Genomic DNA, 12,366 nt, shown 5'->3' on the forward strand with positions numbered 1-12,366 from the left:
AATCAGAGAGCTAAATATTGCACTGCTTAGCAGCACCATGGTCTAATGCTGCTTAAATAGCTTTCTTGTCAATTATTAGGTCAGACATCGGCAGAGAGAGTAATAAATAAACTTTTTAAGCATACGTAAATGTGAGCGCGGGAAAGCTTTAGTATATCATATTCAGGAAATATCTAAATATTACCCTGCTTATGTTATAGTTGTAATAAAAGTTTTTAAGTATTCTAATTCACCAAAAATGCGTTGTAAAAGGTATCGCTTTTTAAGCTTAGTGAGATTTAAGTAACGATCACCGCTAATTCCAATTCACCGAAAATGCATTAAAAAATGGATCATGTAACGGGACTTTTACGAGAAACAATACAGACATTTCAATTATTTTTCTCAACAATTTCTCAGTTTTGTAAATCATTTAGTAGAAAACTAAGTAAAATCGGACAAAATTTTTTATTTTATAAACAATCAGATTAATTATTTTGAGGAAAGTTACTTAGATACATTATCGCACTAACTGCACGAACACTTCATCACGCCACTGTAGTTAAATCTCAAATACACAAACCACCTCAAATATAGATAAAAACAACACTTTGGTAGCAGGCAGCAGCGGATCGTACACTCACACTTACCCTCAACGTTTAGACCATTTTCATGTGATTGTTAATGATAGACAGACAATTTTTATATTTGCTTTTTCATATAGAAATTCTAAATAATTATTACTGTTGGTAGATAGATATGTGTGCTTGTGCCCCCCCGTTATGGAAGAAAGGGGGCTAAGCAGCGTTAGGGCGGAAGAAAACGGCGAGAATACAGATCTAACAAGAAAGAATATTTTCATGACGATTTAAAATAATACAAAAAAAAAACAAACAAACATTCACACAATATTCTATATTTTACAAAACGGACAAAATAGTTTTATTCGCCCAGACATTGTCAAGACGTTTGTATGGGAATTTAAAATTTCCTAAAACAAAATATTTTATAAATTTCGAAAAAGACCAACAAAATTTTTTTGCGAAAAAAAATTAATTAAAAGCAACTTGTCAATGAAATTGAAATTTTGAATCAAGAATTATACGTGGTGTATGCAGACAAGTGAAAAAACAAGAATTAAGAAATTTTTGTATAATTTATAAAAAACTATCAATAATAAAAAAAAAAAAATAATTAAAACCGTTATTATTAATATAAGGTGAATATTTTTATTGTTAAAAAAAAACACTCATAATAAGAAAAAGTGAATCAATGTGTTTAAACACTAAACACGAACTGAACAAAGTTAAATAATTAATTTAATTGTTTTATATGTCATAACAACAAATAAAATTATTGTTAACAATTATCGTTAAAAAATAAACAGTTGTATAGGTGAAAAGCTTTTTAGAAGTTTATTTTAAATTAATAATTGTAACTAAAAGTATTAAACAGGTACTACCTCAACATAAAAGTTAAATAACAGTGAGTAACAAAAAGTTAACAATGAAATGTTGAAATGTATAACAATGATAATATCGCTGAAATTATCTCAAATTACCTTAAAATTCTAAAAAACCTAAATATGTGTATAAAAAGAAAATTATTTAAAATAAAAAGAAATCTTGTGACTATATTAAAAAAAACATAACAATAAATTTTTGATATTTTTTTTATTCGTCCAAGGTCATTGTCTTCGGTCTAAGAGCGCATTTTCCTTGTCAACTTGTTTGTCTCATTCATAAACAATTTTTCCAAAGAATATTTCAGCAAATTTTTTAATTTGGCAAATAAAAAACTATCCCTGGCCTTAACATTCAAATTATATGAGCAAGTGTATTGTTGGGTAGGTGAAATAGTTATTTCGGATATTATTATGTTTTTTATTAAGATCAATGCTTTTTGACATTCGAAGAAACCGTAAAACAAAACAGTTTTCGTTTTAACAGTCTTCGACTTTTTTCACTAGGGACTTGAAACTGCTGGTATGTCGATTCAGTGAAATCAGAGTCAGATCTTACCCGGCGGACAATATAAATCATTTTCATAACTAACCTGCAAGTTCTTTAATCGGAGAGAAAAAAGAAAACGTATCGCTCTTAATGAAAACCCCTTTAGTATTACAGTTGGTTACACGTTTTTCATTGATAAATACGATAAAGTTAAGTTGTTTTGTACAAAACTTTTATGACGTTTTTATCGTGATAAATAATTTAACAAGTCACGTTTGAAATTATTTAAAGAAAATCATTGTCAGATCTGGGTTGTTAAGTGGAAAAACACACAGAGAGTACTTAAAGTTTGAAGTAGTTAAGTTTATTATTTTAACAATTGGAAAAGTTAACGTGATGTATTTCTTGAAGCACCTCTTGACACTACTATTGTAGATATCCAAAGTATTGAGGACTGAGTAGCAGTGAATCTGACCTCAAAATTTATCCATCATCATCCATTATCAGATGGGATATTTCCACATATCGTGTCATAAAGTTTGAAAAAAACAAACGTATTTGGCCATATTTGAGACGCATCTGATAGTTCAGTCTCTCGACTTTAAAATTAAGATTTAAGATATGTTATATTTTCTTTCTTCTTCGAGATAACTTAACCGAAAGCTTACAACAATCGTAAATTTACAAAAAGGTTTAAAACATCTCTTAACTAGCGTCCGTTGAAGTTTTTGCTGTAAAATAAAGAAAATCAGACCTATTCTGAATAATAAACACGCCTGGTACCAATTTGGCACCAAACTGTTTATAACACTATGTAATGCCGACAACATTGCAACAATTCGTTGTCGAAATCTAAATTTTATACACATCCGTTGTCTAAATGTTAACAAACGTGGTAAGCTCACTATTGACAAACAATCCGTTGCCAATAGTGAGCTCACTACGTTTGTTAACATTTAGACAACGTTGCGTTGTCAACATTACATAGTGTTGTCGTACACAGAAAAAAGTTTCAGCATAAATATTATGAACTGCTTTCATTGACTAAAGTTAATAATATTTAAGAATAAGTTCCTAAATTGTATGAATTTTTTCATTTTTATATTTTTAAACATAATCTAAAAGCCTTGACTTAAAATATTAAAAATTTTCTTTATATTTTTCTGTTTGTTAAAAAATGTTTGAAATTTTCCTTAGAAAATTTTTTATTTCTTTATGATTATTAGATTGAAAACAATGAAATATGCGCGTAACATGCAACATTTTCTGAAGAATGGATGTTTAGCTATATGCTGGTTTTCATATTTTGTTTTCCAGCATTTTTATTTATTTATCATAAAAATTCGCTAATATGTGATTATTTTCTAAAAAATGGAAGATATTAATAGGTAACGGTTATTTACTTATTGCATTTTTTATGAAAATCAAAGAAAATGAACAAAAAAACAAAAAAATCTTTCATGTACAAATTCATACATTTTATGAACTTTTAATATTCTGAATGAAAATGGTTTGGGAAAAAAAAGTCATGTTCGATTCATTCAATTTATTTCAAAATTCATTCCAAATATGAATTATTTTTTTCTGTGTACGTATGTATATACTTTTACAACGGATGTTATTGAAAAATTATAAACTCTTTGGTGTCAATTTGGTACCAGGCGTGTATATTTCTTTTATAGTAGTTAAACCTTTATTTTGAAGTCGACAGATTGGACTTTCAGATGACATAACAGATTTTTCGCGCTGGTATAGCGTTTTAAATATTAATGGTCAAAAACTTTTTTCAAACTTCATGACATGATATGACCTGATGTAATGGATAAATTTTGGGAACAGATGCTGCTCAATCCTTTAGAAAAGTATAAATTTAAAACCATTTGTTATTTAAACAATAGTGGGCTTCATCCATTATGCAATCATTCAAATGAAATGTGTATTAATTTTGGAAAGATTGACTTCAAGAAAAGTATATTTTAAAGTTTACCCCTAGTAGGCAAGTTAGTCTGTCAGATTAGAGGTCATGGGTTCTATTCCAAACAAAGACAAGGCCAAGATATATTTCTTCGGATTTGATGCAATACAGCCTACTGACAAAGTAACAAAGTATTGGAATAAACACCATTCTTTTTAGGAGTAGGCTGAACTTTTTGGGTGTGAAATGAATCTATACAATTCTATGCTCTATTAAATTTTGAATATCTGGAAAAAATAGATACATAAATGTTATAACACTGATGAATTTCTCTTTTTATTGGGGATTTACAACGAGCACATGCTTAAAGCTTAACTAAAAATACTCGTTGTGGTTTTGAGATTCTCGCCAAAATGTCGTTGGTGAAAATAGAAGTGATATAGTTTTACGAATGAATCATTTCTACAGAGTGATATAACATATATTAAAGAAGAATTTTGTTACTCATTGATTTTCTATGGCATTAAATCAGAGGAGCGCAAGATTGCCATTACATAGCACGCGTGATAGGGTAAGAAAATTCTGCTGACGCTAAGTTGATACACATACACTATAGGTTTAATTCTTCTTCTTTTTATAATGAGCAATATCAGTTGGTTTGCTCTCAACTTAAAAAACTAAATCAAATCAGTTGCTGATCAGCACTTGTCGAAGTAAGGTCTGTACGCGACGTTTTTAAAATACACACAGAAATACAACAACAAAATTTTGAGAAAGCCGAATTAATGTAGGAGAACATGAGAGAACAGTTGATAGTTTTTTATATATAGACTTTGATATACGCTGGCTGTCAAAATCCATAATAAATATTTGACAGTTAGCATATGCTTTATAGTTTATAGTCATTTTATTAGTATACTTTTATTTTGAATTGAATTCTGTTCTCTGCTGCTTTACCAACACAAATAAAACTATGGTAGTCTATGGTAGTATGTGTTTGAGCAACACTGCATTAAATCTATAATAATTGAGAAAAAATAAAAATGTCACGAACAGAATTCATTTGCATTCAAAGGCTATAACTTTAATTATAAGTAAGTTTCTCTATAATTTGGATTTATTAAGTGATCTGGAAATTGATGTGATCTATATCTCTTAAAAAAGAAAACGGAATTGTGCCAAATTATAACTCTTTAAAAAACTATTTTTGAGATTCTATCGAGAGCAAGATCATTTGGAAGCTACTATAGATCTTCAATTCTTGCTTATGCTTGTGCGAGTGTAACAGGAGAGCGTTTTTATTGGAAAATAACCCATTTTTTCAAATCGAGTTAAAATTGAATTTTCTATAAATAACTTTTAAATAAAATTTGTCTAACCTACGAATGATTTTCCATGACACTGAAAAAATAACTTTTTCGCCAACCCAACAATTGATCTGCCAAAAATAATATGACGAGGCACGCTCTCACAATTAGTGTATATAATTGATATTCTATACTTTTCATGTCATTTTTGCAACTACACATCAACATTGCAGCAATGTCAGGTTCAAAATTTTAAATATTTACAGTAAACAAAATAAAAACAATTTTATCAAACAGATAAAGAAAATTACGAAGGAATTTAAACTTAGACTTTTCAGATATGAAAAATTTAGTTCGATCACAACTGTAAATTTAAATCTCTTAACATAATTTCTGAGTCAACTTATTCAAAACTTTTTACTGAAAACAAAAACTAATCACAATTTCTTTTTCCCCCCAGCTAATGTCTAAACCAGGATCTATCAAAAAAAATTACAGCGAACATAGTGGTGAACCTGGCTGTGCCACTGCGGGAGAAGTTAACAAATTCTTTAGACATTTCTGGGATCCCACATCATATTGGGAATGCGAGGAACAAGGCAAACCAGCCACACTTAAACGTTGCGGTGCCTCCGAATTGTATTCGGACAAACATGGAAAATGTGTTCACTATAGAGAATGGGAATGGACCGAACCTATAGAACCACCAAGTCGTCCAAAGACACAATAATATAATATTTTAGTTAAATGGTTGTTTATTTAATATACTTAGCAAAAATAAATAAATAAAACTACATTATAAGTTCGTTTTATGTTTTTTTTTTTATTTGAAAGTAAAAAATAAGATCTCTTTTCTATGTATGTATTTAATACATTTATACAAAAAAAAAACTAATTAAATGAAATCATTTATTACAAAAAAAGCAGCACAAAGAATACTTGAACCAAAATTTGGAATGTTAACTTTTTTTCTATAATTTTCTTCTAAAGACCGTAACCCAAAAAAAAAAGAACAATAATATAAATAATCTTAATAAACTGTTTTAGTTTAAAATGTATCAACCTGATGTTAGTGACTTTTTATACGCTTAAGTTATTGAGGAGTTTTTTTTTATGGAATTAATTCTCTAAGAACAGTTTAAAACATAAACATGGCAGAATTACTAAGTTTCTGACAGTTTTGTTGAGCTTTCATTGTTAATGTTTAAATTATTAGTCACAAGCTTAAAGCTTTCGTTGTCGTCGTTATGAGTAAGTTTATGAAGAGCTCAGCTTAAAATCCATTTGGAGTTGAGATGAAAATGATGTTTGGATTATCGACGTTGTAGATGATGTTGTTAATAATTGCAATATGATGAAAGTGAATGTTTAAAATTCTACATGTTCGCCATGTTTGGTTATGACTTTCATTTTTTCCTGTTTAGGAGCGGGAATGTCACTAGGAATGTTTTCTTCTACAGGAGCAGGATTTTTGGGTGGCACACGAGTGCTGCTGGCCGAAGTCTTTCTAGTGGTGGTGGTTGTGGGCGCTTTAGTAGTGGTTGTTGTTGTGGTGGTTGGTTTTGGTGTAGTGGTAGTTGTGGGCTTTGGTGTAGTTGTTGTGGTAGGTTTTGGTGTGGTGGTGGTTGTTGGCTTAGCTGTGGTAGTTGTTGTAGTGGTAGGTTTGGGTGTGGTTGTTGTTGTGGTGGTGGTGGGTTTTGGTGTGGTGGTTGTTGTGGTTGTAGGCTTAGCTGTAGTGGTGGTAGTCACTTTAGGCTTAGCAGTTGTTGCCTCCTTGGGTGGCTTTACCACGGGTTCCATGCCAGCACCTTCATAACGTACATTACCAATCTTAACTGTGGGCTGTTTAGCGGGTTTAGGGTTCTTAACACGAGCCAAGAAACGATTGAAAGGTGAACCCAACAAAAGATTGTCATTGAATTCCAAAACATGTGATACAGATCCAACACTCTTATCAAAACCATGTAGAGAGCCAACAATATGACCATTCCAGTCAACACGCACAATAGTAGAGCGCTTAGGCGACAACAATTGAATACTTTCACCATGACCAATAAAGTGAATAAAACGTTGAGCAATCTTATTGGGATAAGCATTGTTGATTAGTTTGAAAGGCAACTCCAATAACGCCAACATGCGAGCCAAGAACAAACGAATGCTGGGGAAACGTGAGAACATGGTAAAACCACTGGGATGTTCACTATCTGTAGCCATGACCAAAGGTACCCAAATACCCTCAGCATCGGGAGTCAAATTGTCTGGATGTCCAGGTAATCCTTCAACGAATACCTCACTCTTGCCAGCATTGCTGCCCTTTAACCAGTATTTAGTCAAACGCAAAGCTCCGGTCTCAGCTACCACAATAAAATCTTCCTCGGGACTCAAAGCAACACCGTTGGCAAAGAACAATTCGTCCAATAATAGTTTACTCTCGTTCTTGACGCGGTCATATTTGAAGAGACTGGAATATAAGTTGGGTTTTTCTTTATTTTTTGTGTTGTAATTAATATGGACACCAAGCAAAACACGGAAACATAAAATAAGCCAATTGTTTAATTTTTTTTTACATAAAACGTGCGATTTTTTCGGTTATTTACACATGTATATGAAATGTTAGTTTATGCGGAATTAGGTAATATTTAAGTAAATTAAAATGTTAACTTTTATGTTTAAACTTTTCAAAATTAATGAATATACCAATTTTTTGTATTAGATGTATTTTTCACTATGGACGAATATGGACTACACTATTGGCTAGTTTATGGTCTAAACTTAGGACTAGACTAGCTGGATTAGTCTACTGAGTAGAATATGGAGTAGTCTACTGAGTAGACTATGGAGTAGTCTACTGAGTAGACTATGTACAAGTCTACTGAGTAGACTATGTACAAGTCTACTGAGTAGACTATGTACGAGTCTACTGAGTAGACTATGTACTAGTCTACTGAGTAGGCTATGTACTAGTTTACTGCCTAGACTATGGACAAGTATGTGGTCAAGACAATGGACTAGTCTTCAAGTCTATGGACAAGTTAGTGGAATAGTCTATTGACAGGTCTATAGAAAAGTCTACGTACTAAATTGATTTTAGTAAATAAACTATTGACTAATTTATTGTGTTTTATGGACAATAAATTAAACAGTTTATTGACTATTTCGCTCATTTTTATAATATAGAAAAAGTAGAATACATTCTTAGTTGAACGTATACTTAAAAGTGCGTCCTTTATATTACGCTAAAGGCGCTGTGGAAGTGTACATCATTAATACGAATCAGAAAGTTATTATCTGCTGATTTGAAATATCATAGTGAAATATAACTTTCAATAGTTACTGCTACCTTTTACTATCTTATATATTTATATATGTAGTTGTAATTACTCTTACAACTAACTCAAGTGTTTAAGGTGCATTGAACTGTATGCCTTTCTTAGCAATAAAATAGTTTAGTTTGATAAGCAACTACTAAATCTATATATTTACAATAATTATAATATTTAAATTAATTGCTATCTACTAAAAAGCACAATCTTACTATGCCCTTATAAGGTTCATCAAAACAATTAAAATAAAATAAAAATGAAAATTTAATAAGCATCATTATAAAAACAACTCTACGCCATAAGAATTTATATTAAATTTGTTATCTTAAAATAAAACATGTAGCAATTAGTCATAGTATTAAAATATATACATTATTAAATATAAACATTTAAATATATGTACATATTTAACATAAATACACAAAACTTTGCAAATACAAAATTGTTAATAATTTCAATAGATTTTTGAAAGAAAAAAAAACACAAATAATAGTTAAGAAAACAACAAACAAAAAGCAATTAAGCAAACATAAAAACAACAAACAGTTAAGAAAGACATATGTATGTTTTCTTTGATGGAGAGAATTTAGAATTAAATGCAAAGTATAATCTTATCGCCACGTAACAAATAAGCTTTTAAAAACAACAAAATGGGAAATTTGTTGGTGTGTATTTTGGGAGGATGATAACAATGGTTATGATGATGCAGACTTTGGTTAAAGTTAAAGAAAGGTTAGGTTGTTAGTGTGTTTATTTTTAGGTGTGTGTAAATAAAAAAATAAAAATTATAAACAATAAATATAAGCAAATAAAGAAATTATTAGAATATATAATTTTTGTTAAGATGATTAAAAGGGAATAAATTATTAAAATAACAAAAAAAAACAAAACACCATTAGTTCTATAAAGAATTAAATAGAAATTTAGAAATTTGCTAAAAAAAACTGCAAATCTCAAAAGAATTGATTTTTCTTCAAAAATAGATTTTCTCTAAAATTTAGATTTTTCTCTAAAATTTAGATTTTCTCTAAAATTTAGATTTTTCTCAAAAATTTAGATTTTTCTCTAAAATTTAGATTTTTCTCTAAATAATTGATTTTATAAAAAAAAACATAAAATCTTTGATTTTTACTAAAAAGTTGATTTTTTTCTAAAACGCCGATTGTATTTTTCTCAAAAAAATAGATTTTTCTTCAAAAAAAGAGATTTTCCTCTAAAATATAGATTTTTCTCTTATAGTTGTTTCTATATTTAGATTACATTATTCCCTAAAACGCCGATTATTACCTAAAACAATATTTAATAAAGATATAAATTTGTAAATTTTTTCAACACAAATAAAATTGTCAAAATGGGGACATAGATATGAACCATTTCAATCCGTTTCAATAAAGTTTATCTTTAGTACAATAGAATGTCATTAATCAAACCGTCACCTTTAATCACTAAATCGACTTAAAAAAAAGAGTTCCGATTATTTCCGTCAGATCAATATTTCTTTGCATTACTAATTTCAAATTTGATGTCGAACTTAGGGGCCATCATTTGAAGGTTAATTACTTCCTAATTTTAAATCAATATATAACCTCTCTAAAGCGACAACAAATTATGACTTTCTTTTTAATAAAATGAAACTAGTTTAAAATGTAATAATTATGCTACACAAGGGACAAAATTAAGAACTAAATAGGTTATAATTATAACTGTAACGGATATGATTAATTAACTAAAATAGTGTTTACTATGTACAACAAAGCACAATGGAGCACAAAGAAAGCATATACACACCAAAAACGATTTAATAAAACATATTATAACAAGCCACTAATTTGTTAGTTATTTTTGCTCTAAACACCAAATTATAAGAAAAAAACAATAAAATATTTATTTACTCACCGTCCCGAGGGATTGGCAAAGGTGGTGAATACCAAATCTTGTATGGTAAAGTCAGAAGAAGAGTCAGTCCAATAAATGTTACCCTGTTTGTCAACAGTGACAGAATTGAAAGTTTTAGCTTTACGATTATTATTGTCTTTGCCCGGCAATTCCTGTTGGGGTGAAACCAATAATTTCTTTTTGTTCGAGATGAGATCAACTTGCCACAAGCCATAGTAGGCATCAGCAATTAATAAATTATTAGCCTGGCTATCGAAAGCCAAGCCTAAGGGACGACCACAACGAGATTCTTCAGTAATATCTTCTGCAAAACAAAATAAAATAAAAACAATTGTAGTATTTTCATATCGCAAACATTAAGTCCCACTTACCGCAAGGTTGTCCAATTTTGGTAACATGTGTAACATGACCGGCATTCATTTTAATCACCTCGCCGCCGTGTATGCCCATGTAAATGTCATTCTTGCGGGCAATCAAACATTCAGGACCATAAACGCGTCCCTCTAACAAACGGTCGGCACCCTCTAAAATGGCATTAGGTTCCAAGGCACCACTTAAAGCTTTGGGAGGAGCCACTCTATAAAATTAATATAACATTTTTAACATAAAATAATTTTCCACAAACTCCAAATACATACTCAAATTCTTTGAAGGGGAAAGTGGTACGTGGCGGCAGACCCGGCAATAGTATAACTATCAGAAATATGACCATAAAGTTCATAATTCTTATGCCCAAACCATATAATAAACCCATTTTTGCTTATTATTAACTCAGTCTTTTCTTTGGGCTATTTTCTATAAATTCCAATGAGTCCCAACAAAAAATTAGCAACGTAATATACTTTTTTTTTACCTTTAATGAAATGAAAAAATATTTTATTTCACAATTGACAAAAGACACGACCGCAGCAGCAGCTTCGTTTTCTTTTCGAAGTTGTTAAATTGTTTAATCTTTTCCTTAATTTATAAAAAAAAGAGACTTTCTTTTTTTTCCACTTACCGGTATCAATCACCTCTTTTCGTTTGTTAATTCTATTTGGTTTAGAAGTAGAAAAATCAAAGGGCGTTTGTGAATGATGATGATGACGACGATTACCCCAAGAAGCAGAACCGGAATTTTTATTTCACTAAAAATTCTTTTTTTCTTTCTTTCTTTTATTAAGCGTTTAGCGGTTTTTTGTTGCTCTACGTTAAAGTTGCCAGAGTTGTGAAATTATTTCTAGGGGAACGGTGGAAGACAAAAGCTAAAACAAATTAGGGTTCTATAGTTGAAACAAAAAGTCGACTTTTCGACTTTTTGCATTTAGTTAAAAGTCGACTTTTCGACCTTTCGACTTTTTCCATTTTATGAAAAGTCGATTTTTCGACTTTTCGACCTTTTTCATTTATTTAAAAGTCGACTTTTAGACTTTTCGACTTTTAGTACTTTATAAATGGTCGACTTTTCGACTTTTTCCGACTTTTCGACTTTTTCCGACTTTTCGACTTTTTTCGACTTTTCGACTTTTTCCGACTTTTTTCGACTTTTCGACTTTTTTCGACTTTTCGACTTTTTTCGACTTTTCGACTTTTTTCGACTTTTTCCGACTTTTTTCAACTTTTCGACTTTTCGACTTTTCGATTTTTTACGACTTTTTGACTATTTTCGACTTATTTCGACTTTTTTTCGACTTATTTCGACTATTTTATACTTTTTTCGAGTTTTTCCTACTATATTAGAGTTTTTGACCTCTTTTCCACTTTTTTAAAATTTTCGACTATTTTCGACTTTTCGACTTTTCGACTTTTTTCGACTTTTTTCGACTTTCTTCGACTTTTTTCGACTTATCGACTTTTTTCGACTTTTTTCGACTTTTCGACTTTTTTCGACTTTCCGACTTTTCGACTTTTTTCGACTTTTATTTACAAAGTCGACTTTTCGACTTTTTTCATAGACGATAGTCGAGTTATCGACTTTTTTGGAACAAAATAGTCGACTTCGACTTTTCGACTTT

General features: G+C 30.2%; 2 protein-coding genes across 5 annotated transcripts; one reads left to right on the plus strand and one right to left on the minus strand.

Moving 5' to 3' along the window:
• The first annotated feature begins 901 nt into the window (after positions 1-901).
• Positions 902-5,958, plus strand: LOC119603763. Of its 3 annotated transcripts, none has more exons than XM_037955926.1 (2): positions 902-1,198; positions 5,614-5,958. In XM_037955926.1, the coding sequence occupies exon 2, from the start codon at positions 5,617-5,619 to the stop codon at positions 5,881-5,883; it is 267 nt and encodes an 88-aa protein (XP_037811854.1). In that variant the 5' UTR covers positions 902-1,198; positions 5,614-5,616; the 3' UTR covers positions 5,884-5,958. The 3 variants fall into 3 exon arrangements, with proteins under 3 accessions (XP_037811854.1, XP_037811856.1, XP_037811857.1); XM_037955928.1 differs by having other exon boundaries at positions 1,194-1,464; XM_037955929.1 differs by lacking the exon at positions 902-1,198 and adding an exon at positions 1,414-1,434.
• Positions 5,957-11,576, minus strand: LOC119603762 (adipocyte plasma membrane-associated protein). Of its 2 annotated transcripts, none has more exons than XM_037955924.1 (5): positions 11,373-11,576; positions 11,011-11,225; positions 10,744-10,949; positions 10,373-10,676; positions 5,957-7,614 (listed from the first exon to the last, which is right to left on the minus strand). In XM_037955924.1, the coding sequence occupies exons 2-5, from the start codon at positions 11,124-11,126 to the stop codon at positions 6,522-6,524; spliced, it is 1,719 nt and encodes a 572-aa protein (XP_037811852.1). In that variant the 5' UTR covers positions 11,127-11,225; positions 11,373-11,576; the 3' UTR covers positions 5,957-6,521. The 2 variants fall into 2 exon arrangements, with proteins under 2 accessions (XP_037811852.1, XP_037811853.1); XM_037955925.1 differs by having other exon boundaries at positions 11,011-11,219; positions 11,369-11,524.
• Between the last annotated feature and the right edge of the window lie 790 nt (positions 11,577-12,366).

This window comes from Lucilia sericata, unplaced genomic scaffold (assembly GCF_015586225.1).
Source record: "Lucilia sericata isolate MDLA Ls3-8-SP2 unplaced genomic scaffold, ASM1558622v1 Contig000335F_arrow, whole genome shotgun sequence".
NCBI lineage: Eukaryota > Metazoa > Arthropoda > Insecta > Diptera > Calliphoridae > Lucilia > Lucilia sericata.